General features: G+C 40.9%; 1 protein-coding gene across 1 annotated transcript in view; it reads left to right on the forward strand.

Moving 5' to 3' along the window:
* Positions 1 to 458: 458 nt before the first annotated feature.
* The window catches only part of ABCB7 (ATP binding cassette subfamily B member 7), a 34,298-nt gene continuing 16,651 nt past the window's right edge, over positions 459 to 18,105 (forward strand). Inside the window, exons 1-7 of the mRNA XM_027662297.1 lie at positions 459 to 482; positions 860 to 937; positions 2,398 to 2,484; positions 7,838 to 7,957; positions 15,435 to 15,567; positions 16,436 to 16,704; positions 17,942 to 18,030. Of these exons, the coding sequence (XP_027518098.1) occupies positions 459 to 482; positions 860 to 937; positions 2,398 to 2,484; positions 7,838 to 7,957; positions 15,435 to 15,567; positions 16,436 to 16,704; positions 17,942 to 18,030 (800 nt within the window). The remainder of the gene's footprint in view (positions 483 to 859; positions 938 to 2,397; positions 2,485 to 7,837; positions 7,958 to 15,434; positions 15,568 to 16,435; positions 16,705 to 17,941; positions 18,031 to 18,105) is intronic.

An 18,105-nucleotide genomic window follows, 5' to 3' on the forward strand; every position in this document is an offset into this window, starting at 1 on the left:
GTGCTTTGCTGTGGGCTCATGAGCACCATGTGTGTGTTTTGCTCTGCAGTGGTGATTGTTTCATAGTGGGTGGTTAATATTGTAACAGAACAGTAAAAGATTTACTATTGGCTGTGTCAAAGATGGTGTGGCACCATCAGTGCTGACCAGAAGAGAGCTCCCTGTGTTTTGCCACCAGGGAAGCAATGCCAGTTAGCCCATCTGAGGAGAATAAATGGTCCTTTGCAACATAAATTGCTTTGCAAGGTAATGTGTAGAGCGTGGCACAGTTGGTGCCAGCAGTCTCTTAAGGCTGGCAGATGTGTGAATACTGGGTATCTTGTGTCCTAATAACCTAAAACTTGTTGCCAGCCCTGCTCCAATTTCTGACAGTCCCAGTGTTTCCCAGCCCAGAGCTGTAGCTTTGATTTGCCTAGTGGAGACAAGCATGGCATGAGCTGAGCTGAGAGGAATGGGGAATGGCAGAACCTATAAGCATAAAAGTAACATTTCATGATGAAAAATGCAGAAAAGACTGTTTGGAAGAAGTCAGAAGACAACCTGGGAGAAAATGACAATGAGACGAAAGGGAAAACTTTGGGCTTTCATGGTACAAAAGAAACAGAGTCTGCTGGGAGTGTGGATTCAGGGAGGGGAAAGGTTCATTGTCACTGAGCATTTTAATGGGTGAATGGAGTTTGTTTTACAGATGCTCCCTACTAGTTTGCTTTTTCTGTGGTCAGTTGTTAAAAACCAAAGCCATCTGCCTTCTTTTCATGTTATGCTTGTTTACGTGAACCAGATGAATATTCTCTGACTGTGAAATGCATGTTCTGCATGACTCCATTTTCACTTCTTTTTCTCCCTTTTTGTTCTGTAGATTCCACCCATTTGCAGGCCAAGATCATGGCACGGCCTGGCAGGGGATTACTCAAGGCCATTACTGGAGCCTTCAGAGGTGGGTACAATTGGTTCTTCCTACTTGCAGGTCAGAGGAAACTTAAGCCCTTGGAGCATCTTTCAGTTTAATCTGCTGGGTTTGTGGGTTTTTTTATTAATTTCACTATTTACAGTTCTGAAGTGCAGCAGATTAAATGGCAAGTTATGTTTCTGCCCCTGGAAGTCTTTCTGAATCTTTAGAAACTAATGATATTACAGTAACTTTCAAAGAAGAGTCCCTAAAAATGCAGGTCTTGTGTGTTGATACTTAGATTCATGTTGTCAAGCATGGAAAATACCCAGGTAAGGAATACCCAGGCACAGGAGATTGTGAGTTTTCCTTGAGTGTGTAAGGCCTTATTACTTTAAAATTCTGCTTAGGTTGTAGAATATTCTCAGGCTTTTACTCCTGGGAGGTCTGCTTGCATTAAAACTAGAGTAAACATAAGGAAGGTGTAATTTTTCCGGTTCATGGAATAATTATGACACATAATGAAGCTAAGAAATGTATTTATCTTGCTTTCCTTTTTGGGTTTTAATTATAAAATAATGACCACTCACCAGTTATCACAGAACTGACTTAAGTAGCTAAAATCTTTTGAGGATCATTTGGGCTTCAAAGCATAAAATCTACTTAGATTATTTTTTATAATGTTTTTCTTTAAAATGTGAAAAGTGACATACATCAAAGGGGATTCCCAAGGAGCTTTTGCGTAACTTGAACCTGAAAACTGTGAACATGTAACAAATCTTTTAAACAAAATGCAGATTACTTTTTGAAAAGCTTTAACACATCCATTGTTTGTGGCAGGCACTTGGAGATTGAACTTGGAGAAATGCCTGGTCTGTGTGTGTGAATAAACTCAGAACTTTTCTCAGAGGAGTCTTGACCACGTGCTGAGAGAAGTGGGCATTTAACAAGCAGGTTCTTTTCCAAACTGCCCCTGTACATGGATTGCAGCAGGGGCTCTGGGCTGGGGTAATTTGTACCTGACTTATGGCACCAATAGGCCATTCCCATCCTGGTGGGAAAGAGAAGTGTAAAGTGGATTTATCTTATTTATTTTGCCCGCAAGTAAAGTTACTCTTATGTACATGGAAAGAGTATTATTGCTGAAATGTGTTCCACTTTACATATTAATGTGCCTCAGCATGGTTATCCCCCAAAACTTTTTTTTTCTATGTTTTTCAGTGTGTTTTCAATTTTTAGGTGTCTTTTTAACTGAAATGTTTAAGGATCTGTCCTTACCTCCTGCCTGCTTGGAACGTGCTCTTTGCTGCCAGAGTTATAGTCCCTTTCTTATTATTGTTTTCTTAAGCAAGGCAGGATTTTTAGAGAGAGGAAAAATCTTTGACTAAAGCAAGCTGATCCAGTTGGAGGATGGGGGAGGGAAAACAGGCCAGTAGTTGCTCTTTCTGTTGGCTTTTATGTGCCTGTTTCCTGAGGTTCTTGCAAATTGACTCTTCCTTTTCCCCCAGATCCTGCCAAGGTGGCGACTGATAGAGAAGAGGATGTGTTGGCATGGCCATGCAGGTGGAGGGCTTCACACAGATCCAAAGGAAGGGGTAAAATATGGCTTCATTACTATTGCTTTTAAAATAAAAAATGTTATCAGCAACAATTTGTGCAAAACCGTGCACAAATTGATATGAGTAGTGTAGTGGAGTAGATACAGTTAAATTGTCAATGTAGACTTGCTAACTCTTAAATCACCAAATGTTTGTAATAACTGTGTTCAAGGGCTTCATTTGTTTTACAATTTAATGTTACACACCCCTTTGAAATTGGCCTGTGTTATGTAAAATTCTTTGGATGGAAACTATGTTCCAATAATTTCCTGTGGTTTGCTCACCTGGGTGTTCTACTGTCCTTGACATTCAGGATAGTAGAAATCAGTTTGTGGGTAGAAGTCAGTGCACCACTTGGTAAAATCACACTTGCAATAGGAGGGGAGAGAAGTAATTGAACTGTGTATATTTTTACTTGGATTTAACATTAATGCATGTGTTATATTTTGACTGTATTTCTATTCAGGAAGCACATGTTAAAGTAAGGATGGTGGTATGTAAGGAGAACTCTCTTATTAGCCCAAATGATTCCAGTTAGAGGCAGTTTTGGGTTAGAGCAACACGGGATCAACTGCATGGCTAAAACTGCCAAAGCAAAGCTCTTGTGTTTATGTAACTTTGATCTTCTCATTTCCTGGGCAAACTTATTTCTGGTGCTTTGTGCATTTGCAGAACGATTCTGTGTGATGGGATAACTTGTTCAAACTTGGGTGGGATCTTCCTAAAATTAGTGAGGACCACATTGAACAAACAGTCCTCAGTGCAGAGTCTTTCAGGCTGCTTTGCTGATGTTTAAGTGCTCTGAGGATGCCTTTCCTACAGCCTCATTTGTAAAGTAACTGAAAAGTTACACCTAAATTTTCCTCTTTAATTTTCCTCTGAGAGTTGTCCCTTCATTGAATTCCAACCTGTCTGTGTTACAGAAGTTAGGAGAGGTGTATGTTTTATAGTAAGAGGGAATTCCATAACCTGAAGTGTAGCCAGCTTGTTTTGGCAAACATCTGTGATCTTTTCTGCATGAGGCACAGGGGGAAATGGAATAATTGACCACCTCCAGTCAGTGTTACCACTGGCTCTGCATGTAACATTAACTTCAGACTGGTTTTGAGACCCTCCTTGCAACAGGTATAGGCTCTTTTCAGAGACTTCCTAGGAAAAACAGCCTTCAAACCTAGCAGATTATCCTTCTCTCTTTCACATTTAAATTTCAGGGTTTTCTCTGCTCAGAAAGGAAATGGAAAGTTCTCTTCACCAAAACACTAGTAGCCTTAAGGAATGTTGGATGTTCCTTAACTTTAAAACTCACTAGGAATACATTATCCAGAAATTTTGATGCCAGGTGATGTTTTTTTAGTTTACTAGACAATGTAAATATTCCAGTGGCATTCTCCCTTCACTCATTACTCGCAGCTATTCCCGTGTAAAGCAATTCCCTGAGCTTTTTATTCCAATAAAGCACGGTTAATATAGGACATGGCCAGTTAAGGCTGCTGTCCATCTAAACAAATATCTGTTAGGATTGTCCAGGAGAAAGCAGCAGGAGTTGTAGAAGTTGTAAAATGTGTGAAGAGTGAAAGAAAAAACAAAGTAATGTTGTGTGCAGATGCCAGGAGCTTCTCAGCAAATACGAAAGGAAGGAAATATGATATTCCAAGTGCAGTTCTTATGTTTCATATACATGTACTTGTATTCAGTGCATAAAAATACTGGCACCCAATTTACCCATTTTCCCCCTAGGATTATGCTTTTAGGAGAACTGCAGGTGATACACATGTCAGCTATATTACAGCTTTCTCTATTCCAGACTTTTTTTGACAAACCAGCAGCCTGTTCATTCGGAATCTGACTTTGGGAGTGATATTTTTAAATTGCCCCTTTTATAGCATCTTCAGGGGTACAGAACTGAATACTAAGGATAAACACAGAGTGAAGGGCACATTTCCTTCATCTCACGTGTAACTAGGGGGGAAGTTTACACATCTCTCTGTTTTTGCAAAACAACTTTGACTGCAGCAGTGGCTGATGTGCTGAGTACTGAAACTGAAACCAGTACTGTTCTTTAGCAGCTTTGGGGTTTTTTTGTGTGTTAGTCTTTTGTACACAGAATGGACAGGAATGAAAACTGTGCTACCTGGCATGATGCCAGACATACATTCCTTTCTTATGGAAAGACTGGTAATGAGGATGGAGCCCTGATAACTTACCTTCCCCTACCACCATTTCACTCCCTGCTCTTTAATTTTTAGTTATCACTTGCTTTCTGTGGAGGGGAGGGATAGCACAAAGACAGAAGACTAAGTGCCTTTTTCCCCAAAGTTTGGAAGAAAACTCGGGCCCTGGTTTGACATTTATTTAAGCTGATAAAGCAACTGAAGTGAGAATCCTGCCTCCCCTCGATGTGCTGCTCCGTAGGTCGCGGTGTGGTCACACAGTGACCAGTGTGAAGTGATGGAGCTGAACAATAACTGCCCAGATGGTGGCAACCAGACAACTGGTGCTGCTTCTCTCCCAGCGAGCTGCAGGCCCTGGACTGAAGCACTGCAAGTGCCTCCTGCTATAACAAAATTCTGTTCTCAGCTTGTTTTTCCTCATGCTGCTGAATTTGAAGGTTTATCTGACTCTTTACTGGGACAAAACCCTGCAACAAACATCCAAAGAGTTTTCTGCCAGGTTTATGCACCGAGTCAGTTCCTCGAGGTGTTTCATGGCTCCAGAGGTGGTGAGAAGTGGGCTGGGATGGTCCAGTGGAATGCTGGAAAGAGAGGAGAAAGCAGGGCAGGAGACATCTGTTAGTGCTTGGGAGAATAACGGGTGCAGCTCGTGCTGGGAAATACAGAGTGAGCACACAGGAGCCACAACTGGGGCCATCCTTCATCAGCAACTGGGGCCATCCTTCATCAGCAACTGGGGCTGTCCTTCATCAGCAGTGAAGCTTAAATGCAAGTCATTTCCTTCCACCACACCTCTGGCACAGGCTTTATCCACACACTGACGGGGCCAGCCCAGGGAATGCTTTGCAATGCTCACTAACCTTGGAGACTGGGAAGAGGAAGGATGACCTTCTTTTCTTCCCCCCTCTTTAGGTGTTTCAAAGGGTCCAGAAACTGCATGGGATGGGTAGAGGGGACAGCAAGATGTTCAGTGCTCTTTCTTTTGCAAATAGTTTTCTATATTTGGTAGTGTTTTGAAAACATGCTGCATTCAAAGAGAGGAAAAGACTTTTCTTCTTTGCTCCCTGCTGTATTAGATTTATAATACCTTTTCTTCCACTCCTTCCGTTTCTGTAGAAATAGACCTTGAAAGGAAATGTAAAACATTACTACCATTTAAAAGGAGGTAAAATAAATGCATCTCTTAACCTTTTTATATACCTCAGAGAATCAAAAAAGGGCCTGAGTCCATTGAACAGATTGCTCATTTTAATTCTTAATGTTGCCACTTGCATATTTAAACAATTTTTAACTCATGTTTCTGTACAACAGTAACATTTATTTCATGGTAAACTTTGATGTAATATGTGTGCATTTTGCATCCTTTGATATTTCTTCTTGTTCCTTTGCAAGGCCTTTGGCAAATGACTGGCTGCCTTCTGACTTTTTTCTGAACAGTTTTACTTCTGTCACTGTTCAGAGCCATGAAAAAGGAAATAAAGTCCTTGTTTGCAGCCAGTGTATTTTGTTCCTTTTAATAGCTTTTCTGTGCAAAGTCTGCCTAGCCAATAGCAACATATAATTAGAACTGCTCTGATTGCAGCAGTATCTTTTGTGTTAATGTAATATCAATTTTTTTTAACTTCCTTTTAACCTGTAAGTGGTGATGAAAGGTATTTTCCAAATGTTTGAACTGCTTTTTATGCATATCCTTGGCTCACATGGAAAGATTTGTGTGTATGCTGCAGCAGTTAGCTCCATCTCCTGAGTGGGTAGGACACCACAGAAACACTTTCACATCCTCTCTCCACTTACAAATCCTCCATATATCCATTCTCTAACAGTCATTTGCAATGTGCTTATCCAGTACATTTGCAGTTGTTGACTGCAAAATGCCACTCTTGGTCTTCTTTGAAGCTGTGACTAGAAACATTAAGATGAATACAAGCTTTTAAAAGCTTGTATTTATAGGATTAGCTTCCCTGGTTACCTCATCAGTTTTGCCTTTTAACAGACCTCTCCTTTCTTGCTTATTCACACCTTAACAGGGTATTTCTATTCTAGTTTAGTTTATCCTCAATAATTAAGATACATTCTAAGAGTCCCCCTTTGTAGTGACTTCCATCATGAAGAGTCATTTTAAAAGGAGTGCACTAACTTTTTGTTTCCCACCTCTCCCCTCAACTATAAAATATTGCCTGAAATGGAGAGATTAGCAGCCCTTGCTGCCCTCCCTTCAGTTTTAGATAACCCTTATTTCTTTTCAAGTTAACCCTAGTGCAGCCAACCCAGAAAAGCAAGTTGTTGATACCTGTGCTTTGTTACTGCACGTTCTCTTATTCTTGATTAGGAAACGTGGTTTAAGCTCCAGAGAATTTAGCTCATGAGTTTAGTGGAATATATCTTAAGTGTCAGTGATACCGAATCCATCTGGAAAATAGCCTTTACATTTCTGTAAGAAAATACAACAACCAAACACAACAACAGCAAAAAAAAATACAGCAACCAAAGCACAACTTCAACCCAAACCAAAAAAGTAATGTTTTTCCAGATGGCTTGTTAACTGGATTGTGGTCTTTAGAGCAAAGTTTGAGGTTTGGAGGAGAACTGAAGAATTCAGTTCAAATGGATGTAATCAGTGAAGCCAACACATGGCCATGTCCATCACCTGCCTCCAGAAGGCTGATCACCCAACGTCAGGGAATGTTCTCCATACTGCTTAGGTTTCTTGTAGACCTTTCACACTTCCTTCTTGCCTTAGGTTTTTCTGTTGCTTCATTAATTTTTTTCTTTTTTGCATTTCCCTCATGTTGTTTCTAAGCTATTTTAAAACATCTTTCAAAAAGAAGTACCAACAAGCCCTTGCATTTCGTACAGAACTCTTGAGAAGATAAAGAAGGGTCGGTTTATTTGCTCTGTGAAGTATTTCAGTGTGGTGAATTGTGGCTCTCTCTGTATTCCAGTTCCAGAACATGTGAATTAAGAACAACTCATGAGCTTTAGCAGCGTGTCATGGATATAAACATACAAACAGCTTGAAATTTGAATGGGCAGTCCTGCTCTCAAACACTGTGAAGTGTCTGTTGCCTATCAAATAAAATACAGAAGTGATCTAAATGTATAAAATTCCCTCTCATTTCTGCTGTTATTTTGCTTGCTGAGGAGTGTCTATAATGCAGTGCCTTTGCTCTTGCCAGCAGCTGAGGGAGATCGATGCCAAGAAGATCCTGAGGGCGATGCTGTCGTACGTGTGGCCCCAGGACCGGCCGGACCTGCGCGCCAGGGTGGCGCTGTCGCTGGGCTTCCTGGCCAGCGCCAAGGTGAGGGCACACACCCTGCACTGCCGGGGTTACTGCTCAGCTGCACGAGGGATAACTGGCTGTTTTATTATTGAAGGGACTTACACTCTTAAGATGTCCCTTTCCTGCGCAAGGTGTGTATAGTAATAAAAATAATAGCTTGGATTTTTGGACAGGGTGTGTCTGCAGGTGATGTGTGTTTAGGGAGATGATGATGATGATGATGATGATGACAGCCAGAATTTTTATTTCCATTGGTTTATTTCCGTTCCATTAGGTTAGCCCAGGGTTTTCCATTGCTGATTAGGTTGGGTCTCAGGGAAAGGTTCTTCCCCCAGAGGCTGGCTGGGCACTGACCAGGCTCCCCAGGGCAGTGGGCACAGCCCCAAGGCTCCAGGAGGGTTTGGATGATCCTCTGAGGCACAGAGTGTGAGTCTTGGGGATGGGCCTGTGCAGGACCAGGAGTTGGACTGGATGATCCTTGTGGGTCCCCTCCAGCTGAGCACATTCTGTGGTTCTGTGTATCATTTACCTCAGAGATTATGGGAAATTGAGTTAAAGGTTGCCTACAGACCTTCTTATGTGATGCTGGATGTGTCTAACAGGATTTCTTCAAGGCTCTGCATCCATTCTCAACCCTTAACTTGAGCAATGTGGTGGTACCTACTCAAAGCTCTTGCTTTTCCTATGGAAAGGAGATTTGAGCTCCAGTCCTTTGATGTTTCTCTATGAGATGACAGTGCAATTTTATTGTTTTTAATATGAAAGAAGCTGTGTAACTAATTTTGTGTATTTAAGAACCATGCTTTCATTCAAGTGATTTTTCATGTAGCCTTGATTATGAAATGGAGGGTTGCTCTTACCTGTACTTCATTGTGTGAAGGGATCTCCTATACTCTTGCCTGCAACAAAATTAGTGTTCATTTGTTCTTATAAAGAATTTGGCATGCAAAAGCTTTCTGCACATTAATGGAGGATATATTTCAAATTTTGTGCAAACCCTTTAAAATAGTTCAGAAGTGCAGATGTTAACTTCGTGCAAAAAAAAAAATTCTTGCGGTAAAAAAAAAAAGTAAATATTTGATTGTAAAATACTGGGAGAAAATTGTGGGAATTCCATTGAGACATACAGGCTCAAATGGGTTGCTTCTAAGTATGGCAGTTTTTACTAAACATAGAGCTAATGGTAGTGGCTTGCTGAGCCAAAGTAAGTAAGCTTGGCAAGGAGGTGTAGCACTTAGCTCGTGGCACTGGCAACTTATGAGCACTCAGCATCATTGCCATGTTATGAAAAGAGAGAAGAAACAAATTTCAGCTATTGTGAGTGTTAAAAGAGGAGTGCTTGGGAGAGAAATGTGCTTCTATTTTTTGAGCTGGAGAGGAAAGTCCAGTCTTGTGGTCTGCAGCTCTTCCTCAAGAGCTGTTTATCTCTCAGGTACTCGTGGGTACTGTCCACAGGAGATATTTGGGGTTGTGCTGCTGTTCAGGACGTTGCTGATAATGCAGGTAATGACATGCAGAATATGGCAGGTCTGTGCAAGTAAACTTCCCCCCTTTTCGTGTCCTGTGCAAAATACACATTAGTTAAAAACTTTTGGGGAAACTCTGCTCAAAATGCAGATGCCTTAAGGTTTTGTAATGTAGATTTACCAGGTGGATATGAAAACTCTTCTCACTCTTTTTAAAGCCTCTTATTAGTAATGTTAATAATAATAAACTGAAGGCAATTTCTAAACGTCTGAAGTACTTTTTTCTTCTCCCCCCTTCCCTAATTTATAGTGTTATATGAATATGATGGAGACTGTGAATCCAGCATCTAATCCTGCATGTGGCAGCAGTGTACCTTGCCTTTAAGAAGTCTATTAATGTTTCAAGCAGCTTTCTGGGGTGTTGTGAAAACAAAATTGATGACCAGAATGCCTGTAAAGAACTCTGTATTTGGTGTAAAACAGAGTTATTGTATTTCTACTGGGAGATAGAGGTGTTTCCCCCACCAAAAAATCAGACACTTAATTACCCTTTGGGGAAGTAACTGGATGTTTGGATCTCTTAAATATTCTCTTAAGTTTCCCACTTCGGGTTTGTACAAGGCAGCCTGGAAGCTCTGATGTCCCGAGCAGATTCCCAGAAGCCAAGCAGAAAACCTGTTGAGCTTTGCCCAGGTTTTAGGAGATGCTTGTTAAAGCCAAAGTGTTTTGTGAGAATGTTTGTTTTGGCAAACAAGGATCTAATTGGGAAAACACATAGCAAGCTCTCAGTGGAAAATATAGATTATAACTGGCTGGAGTAAAAAATTTCATGGATGTCTTCCATCTGCCCTTTTCTCCTGATCTTTGTTTTGTTCTGTCATTGCAAAGCTGTGGTTCTGCGATTTAAGAAGTTACCCTTTGTGTCCTGAGCTGTACTCACTCTTACTTTGTGGAAAGAACTTCTCTTAAATTGCTTCAGACTCTGCATGTGCTAAGCGTGCTGTAGTTACTGTGACGTAACTGATGTGCAGTAGTTCGTTACAGAGCTGAGGTAAGTCTGGCATGTCTTTGAGCCCTGAACATCTGCTGCTCTTCCAGAGCAAACAAAAGGTCACTTTGTCCTAGGGAAAACAAAGTACAAAGTAGTTTACCTGTCCCTTTCCTGGCCCGTGTGTAATTCTATGAAGTTTACTCCTTGTGCCATTTGGGAGCCCTTTGTTCTGGCTGCTTGTGAGGTTAATTACTGTACTGCATAGACCACACAAGCAGTTTGTTAAAGTTTCTCTGCAATTTAATTGTGTCAGCACAAGAACACCAGCATGTTTTTCTCTTCACTGCATTTCTTTGTTCACTGTGGAACAAAGTGAATCCTGTATCTGAAGAATTTGTTCTAAAGGCTGGTGCTCCTGAGGGGGCTTCATAGCAAACTGGGTGATCATGATGGCTCTACCAGTCACCTCCCCGAGGAAGAAAGGCTTCTGTAAGCCTTTTAGTTTGGCAGAAGATTTTGCTGAGGGTTTACACCTCTGTATTGATAAAGTTAGGTTTCCAGTTAAAAGACAGAAGCTGTAGGGTGGCCTCAATTTTATTCTAAGAAAACTTGAGAGGAATAACAGAGGACAGGTAGGTTATAAAATTCTCAGCCACAGGAAAAATACTGGGAGTTCACACCCAGTTTGATTTGGTTACTTACCCACAAAACAGCTGGAGATCATTCCTCCTTTTCCTGCCACTGGAGAAATAATTTGTCTCTTTAAATCTTCCAGTTCAGTAAAATTCACTTTCCAAACAAAAGCCAGTTTGTGTGCAGCTATTACTGAAGAGCCTGCAGTTACAATCTGTCTTGACTCCCTTTGTGGGGCCCAGTTGCCTGTCATTGAGCAAATGATTGTGATTTTTGGTTCCTTTTTGTCTCCACGTAACCGCTGGTGGGATTGTGAGCCTTCAAAGCCAGCTGTTAGTCTGGCTTTTTATGACAGGATGGAGTCTGCTCTGGGGCTAGTGAGGTCTTTTCTTCCTTGGAAGATTTGTTGTATTATTATGACATGCTTTAAATTTTTACCTTAAATATTTATAGCCTCTGTAGACATGTGTGTGATCTGAAAGATGCCGGAGGAAGGCAGGTGAGAGGAGTACACAAGGCAGTGTCTGTGTTGTCAGACACCAGAATTAGCCTGCTCACGTTCAGTAGATCTCATTTGTCTTTTTCCACATTCTCTCTCCCATGTTTTGTCTTCTCTACTGAGGTATGTATAGCAAATGCTTCCTTACTTTTCTGTTTCATCCCTTATTCTTCTGTGCCACAAGGAGAAGTGCTGTGGCTGCTGAGGAGCTGGATTAAACACATGAGTATGACAAAATCACTTGTCACCTCTGTCAGCCTGGAGTGGTTTTTGGCCTGGTGGTCACAGACCAGGCTTGTGTTATTCATGAGCCAGAGAAGTCTTTCAGACTATCTGCATTTCTCCTGACTGCTAATTCAGGAGCAGGAATGGCTTGGCTGAGGAGGCAGGACACAAGGGTTGAATTGCAAATTTAGACTGTGTGCGAAGATAGCAAAATCTGTCTGATCGGTGAAGCTTGTGCTGTGATCTGGGTGTTTGAGCTCTTTCTGGGGGCTCAGGTGGAGTTAGATAATTGGAATAAACCTTTAGCTTTTCGAGATGTTTCAGGTGACAAGTATTTAAAATTGGAGGTTTTTCTTACTGGAAAAAGTCTAGTTCAGGTCATTTAAATTTGAAGAAGCCCTGAAGCCAGGTGCTTCTTCCCTCATCTGGACCACATTTTGCAACTGCTTTAGCTGCCTCTGCTCCACAAGGGGTGTGGAGGTTTCTGTTTGTACTTTCCCAAATGGAGTAGCTGGATGTGTACCTTTATATTGGTCCAGAGATAAATTCAGTCATCTTCATGTCAACGTTTCTCATTGAATTATTGGCAGAAGAAGAGTTCACTGTGTACCAGTTTTATCTTGTTGGGGCTCAGCCTGTCACTAATTCATCATCTTTATTAAACAAGAAACACTAGGAAGAGCAAAATGAAAGATAAGGCTGTTTGCCTTAAAAGTAGTGTAGTCCCATGGGGGAATAGAGATGATATTGCATTGTCAACTTAAAACAGTGCAGTCATTAAAGAAAATGTTTGAACTCATTTAAGCATGATTCATTACAGTGCAACGTGCTGTTAAATGTGGGCAGTTGAGTTGGGATGACTTCATGGGTGCTGTATTTGCTTTCCAATAAATTCAGGCAAGGATTAGCTATTAATTCAAACCCAGAAATAGAAAATGTACAAATTCATGTTAAAAGAGTCTCTTTAATGGGAATTGTTATCAAGCTTTCAGGCATTAGGCAGAGGAGGGATGCCTGTATAGATACATTGTGTAAGACAATTGTTTTTCATGGTAGATTTTCATAGTCTACCAAGGTGTGCTTAAAGCTTTTTGTTCTGTGCCAGCAAATCTAAAGAGAGAAATGTGAATTTATGCAGAAGGATGAAATTTTGTTTCCATTACTGTGAACGTAATTTCATTGACTTAACAAATTGAGTAGGAAAGGCCTGTTTCTAATAATGGCCTCTCATCTCTTGCTATAAACTTTGTAAGATTAACTTTTTTCTTTTTTAAATTACTGAAAAGCAGACTGTCTTGATTGCTAATGAAATGCAATACCATGCTGCCTTGTTCTTATTCAAGCTTTACCCTCCAGGAGTCAGAACAACTATAACCTGAGACCAGGCTTTAAATTTCATTTAAAACTCTATTGGGAAGAATTATATCCATGTAAAAGAAGACGTTTCTGCAAAATTGTAGGCTGTTACTGGTTAAATTAATTGTGAGTGGAGAACAGCAGTTTAAAGAATACATCTCTTCTCTTTAAATGGACTTTAAAATATATCTGTAGTTCTATTTCAAAACTACCTGTAGTGTAGTGTAGTCTAGTGAAGAATAAAATCCCTGCAGAGAGATTTGTGAGAATCAGCAGCAAATCAAGACAGTCTGCATTACAATATTCTTATTTTCTCCTGAGAAGTCTCTCCCAGGAAAACCTGTACTTTGTCATGTTGGTTGTCGCTGGAACACACATGGTAGTAGATTCATCTTTATTAAGAACAAAATGCCACCCCAAAAATGGAGTTTTGGTAACTCTGAAGTGGGGTTTTTGTTTATACTGGGGAAGGGAGGGGGCATTTGAGACTTCCACAATTCCAGTCTATTAAAAGTGGAGCTGTTCTGAAGGACTCTCAGGCTGCCCTGGGTACATTTCAGAAGGATGTGTTTGAGGTGGGACCTGATCTTTCAGCTGTTTCTCTTTTCAGTCACAAACTATCCAGCAATAACCTCACCTATGTGCCCTCAGATCTCATCTGTCTCTTCTCAGGAGTAGTCTAGATTATGCTGTACTGAGAATTTGGAGGTGGTTTTTTTACTGTATTTCATAGGAGAGCCACAAGGGGAAAGGAGAAAATGGATTCCTTTCTCATTTGCATTTAAATCTTTTGCCTGAAACACTGTCTAAAAAAAATTAACAGTACAGATTCCAAAAATTAACTTTTTTTTTTTTCTTTCATCCTATAGTTTACAAAAATATTGTCAAAACTCCAGTTACTCCCCATGGTGAAGTTCTGTCTTCTGCTATTTGCCATAATTTGTAATACTGGGAATATTGGATACTGGATACTAGCACTCTTGTCTCTCAAAACCTAGTTTTATCTAGGTAATGTGCAGGTTTTTTCCTGAGCTTTCAGCTCTGACAAATGTCCCTAAATACAGTTGAGATCTAAGTGGATATCCAAAACATTTGGTGGAGAGAGCAGAAATATCTGTCTCAATCTGCTTTGTGTTTTTATTTCTTCTCATGTAAAACAATTTATTATCTACCCAGAATTTTTTCCAAATACTGAAAAAAAACCCCAGCTTTAAAAAAGTTAACTTACTGTAAAGGTTTAAGCATCTGCCACGATTGTAAAATTGTGGGTTGTAACAGGCTTGTTCAAATCCTAAAAAACTTGTGTCCATATTTTCAAATCTTGACAGTTAGAAGCAGTTGGAATTAAGGAATTCTAATTAATTCTGTGAAGTTTGTCAGCAAATTATCTTATTGGTATGAATTAGTGATGTAACAATGGAACATATACAAGACCTGAGAATTTTATGTTTTCTATAAGGTTTTCAATATTTTCTTGTGCTACATCGTGCAAATAAAAAAATCCTAAAGTTGGCATGTTCCCCCAGCTGTCTGGGGTTTTACAAGCAGGGGGGACCCCTGTTAGAGGAGATGTATTTGGGGTTTGCTGCTCCTCCAGAGATGTGCAGTGACAAGCTGTGGATATGATTTCGGGATTTTGTTTGAAAGCTCCTATTTTGAAAGCGATTTGGGGTTTCTTGTAGACTGTACAGAAAGTCTTTTGTGCTGCTGTGCCAAACCCCAGGCTTGATGTAGATAATGTTTATAGTGATGTTGCAAATGGAAAGCATTATTTAATTCTGAGGTGGTATTAACAGTCAGGGAGACAAAGGATGGCTCAGCTTATTTTCTTTGACTTCACTGGAGTTCTGGTTTAACACACCTTGGTGACCCCGTGGTAGCAATGGTGGGTGAGTGGTTTCCTTTGTGACAGGGGTTGTTCATACTGAATATTGTCAGCACCACAAAGAGCAAACAGCCTTTAATGACGATATAATTTAGTAGCACTGTGAGTGTGTGTCATGCAGTGTCTGCTGCTTGATTCATCTCCTGGGCTTGCCCTGCTGTCCTGAGAGCTCAGCCCCAGTTCAGGGCCTTTGCAGTGTACAGTTTGTTTAGGGTAGAAATCGATACTTAAAAGGAGACAGTGAGAGACACAAACTAACCCTGCAGTCCCAGCAGTAAAGGTTTAACAGTGTGGAGAATACTGTGCTTGAAGTAAAGAGCCATTTACCTGCAGTAAGTGTTTAAGGACTAAATATAACAATATAGCAATTCACAAACAATAGTCATGGACATAGAGGTGTTTTAATGCATATGGACTAATTGGTGTTCTCTTGCTTTCAGGCCATGAATATATTGGTTCCCTTCATGTTTAAATATGCAGTGGACAACCTGAACCAGGTCTCTGGGGACGTGCTGAACCTCGGCGATGCACCGAGCACTGTGGCAACCCTGGCAACTGCTGTTCTCGTGGGCTGTGAGTGGCATTCCCAAAGCTGGGGATGTGTTAATGTCCTTCAGGAAGGGAGGGAACAGCAGAGCTTCTCCCCATTGCACTGCTGAGCACAATGGGTGGTTATTTCATGGCATCACAGAACAGTTTGGGTTGGAAGGGACCTTAAAACTCATCTCGTTCCACCCCCTGCCATGGGCAGGGACACCTTCCACTAGCCCAGGTTGCTCCAAGCCCCATCCAGCCTGGCCTTGGACACTTCCAAGGGCAGTCACAGCGTCTCTGGGCAACCTGTGCCAGGGCCTCCCCACCCTCACAGCCAAGAATTCCTTCCCAATATCCCATCTATCCCTGCCCTCTGGCAGTGGAAACCCATTGCCCCTTGTCCTGTCCCTCCATCCCTTGTCCCCAGTCCCTCTCCAGCTCTCCTGGAGCCCCTTTAGGCCCTGCAAGGGGCTCTCAGCTCTCCCTGGAGCCTTCTCTTCTCCAGGTGAACCCCCCCAGCTCTCCCAGCCTGGCTCCAGAGCAGAGGGGCTCCAGCCCTCACAGCATCATAGCTATTTCATAGTTACTCTCTTGATGTCTCTTCCCAATATTCTCTGACCTTGCTTCTGGTATTCCAATTAAAAAATGAAATAATGCTTACAGAAATTATTCTTGATTAAAAATCCTGCCCTTTCTCATAACCAGCTGCAAAAGAAACTGATTTAAATGTGCACACAATGGTTTGTAAATGAAAAATTGCATAAAGCTTGGACCAATTAAGTATAAATTACCTTTGAACTAGGAATGTTGAAAATATATAAAGAATGAGTCTAGTGTAATTTCATGCATGAAGGGAAGTTGAAAATATAATTATTTTCATTTTGTAAAGTTTTTCATCCTTTTTTAGATGGTATCTCAAGAGCAGGGGCAGCATTGTTTAATGAAGCAAGAAATGCAGTATTTGGGAAAGTAGCTCAAAATTCCATCCGGAGGATCGCCAGGAATGTTTTCCTGCACCTTCACAACCTGGACTTGGCCTTCCATCTGAGCAGGCAAACAGGAGCTCTGTCAAAAACCATCGACAGAGGCACGAGGGGCATCAGTTTTGTCCTCAGTGCTTTAGTGTTTAATCTGGGACCTACAATGTTTGAAGTGGCTCTGGTCAGTGGAATTCTGGTGAGTGTTGTCTGTTCACTGCTGGAATTGTCTCCTTTAGGATTGATACATTGATTTGCTCTTACCGAAGTCTACTGAGTATTAATAATAATAGAATTTCAAAGGCGGTTGTGAAAGCAACTCCTGTAAGGGAGAGCAATCCATAATTTGCAAATATTAGTTACTTTGAATCAACTTATTTAAAATTATTTTCATGTCTTCAGCCAGTGGTATTTATGTGGATAGTTTTCCATGTTTTTCTTCAGAATTCAAGGGTTGGACTTCACAATCTCAGAGGTCTTTTCCAATTGATTCTATGATTCTATGAATTGTTGAAAAAATGAAATCAGAAAAGTAAACTATGCACACAAGTGTCAAATATATCCAGGTAAATAGGGAGGAAGCAGAATATAAATGTCCAGGAATGTTGTGGGTTAGTGTGTTGATGACAGAGGAGGGGGAGTGATTATTGGTTCTTTCCTGTCTTTTTTTTATCCAGAACTTCAAAGTGAAAATTAGCTTTTGGAAAATTGGCTTCTCCTTCTTGCTTAATAAGCTCAATTTTAATCTTTTCTTTTATAAATCACATTTCCTGTGTTTGAAATCAGGATCTTTGGGTGTTTCTGTGCTAAAATCTAAATCTTGATTACATAGCTTACACTAAATTAAGACCAAGAATCTTGTTTTGTTTATCTCCCTTTTTAGAAGGACTTACTCAAGTTTGAATGTAACAACATCAGTTAAAATGCCTGTTGATGCTGGGTTACATTTTATAACCCTTGGAAGTTTCAGCTTCAGCTGGCTCTCAGCCAACTACCACCATGCTTTAATTTCTCAGGGCTTTTCTCTCCTGATGTGCTCTGAAGCAGAGGAGACACTTCATAAGTTGTCTTGCAGGGCCATTTATTTTTTCTTCCACAGTCTTCAGCTTTCTTTCAAAATCCACCCAAAAAGCATAGAAGGAAATACTTAATTGTGATAACAGCACAAACATCAGCAGCATTTATGTTTTATAATGGCAGAAATAACTTTGAAGTCTTATTTACACCAGTTCCCATCTTTTTATCTAAATCCTTCTTGCTGCTTTCCTTTTGAGTTTATGCCTTTGTTTAGCCTCAAGCTGTTCAGAGCAGGGATTGTGTTGGGAGGGACCATCAGAGCCCTTGTCTCAAAATTAGAGTGGCTTAGCTGGAGACAACAGTGAAGTTTTGAAAATGATTACGACTTTTTCCTTTTTCTTTTGTTTGCAATATTCCAGTATTACAAATGCGGTGCCGAGTTTGCTTTAGTCACCCTGGGGACTCTGGGAGCCTATGCAGCGTTCACCATCGGGATCACCCAGTGGAGGTAAGGCAGGCCCTGCCCTCCCCCCAGGGCACTGAGGCTGAGCTCCCTGAGCTCCTGACCGTGCCCACCCTGACC

This window comes from Corapipo altera, unplaced genomic scaffold, assembly GCF_003945725.1.
Source record: "Corapipo altera isolate COAL_440 unplaced genomic scaffold, ASM394572v1 326, whole genome shotgun sequence".
NCBI classification, from domain to species: domain Eukaryota; kingdom Metazoa; phylum Chordata; class Aves; order Passeriformes; family Pipridae; genus Corapipo; species Corapipo altera.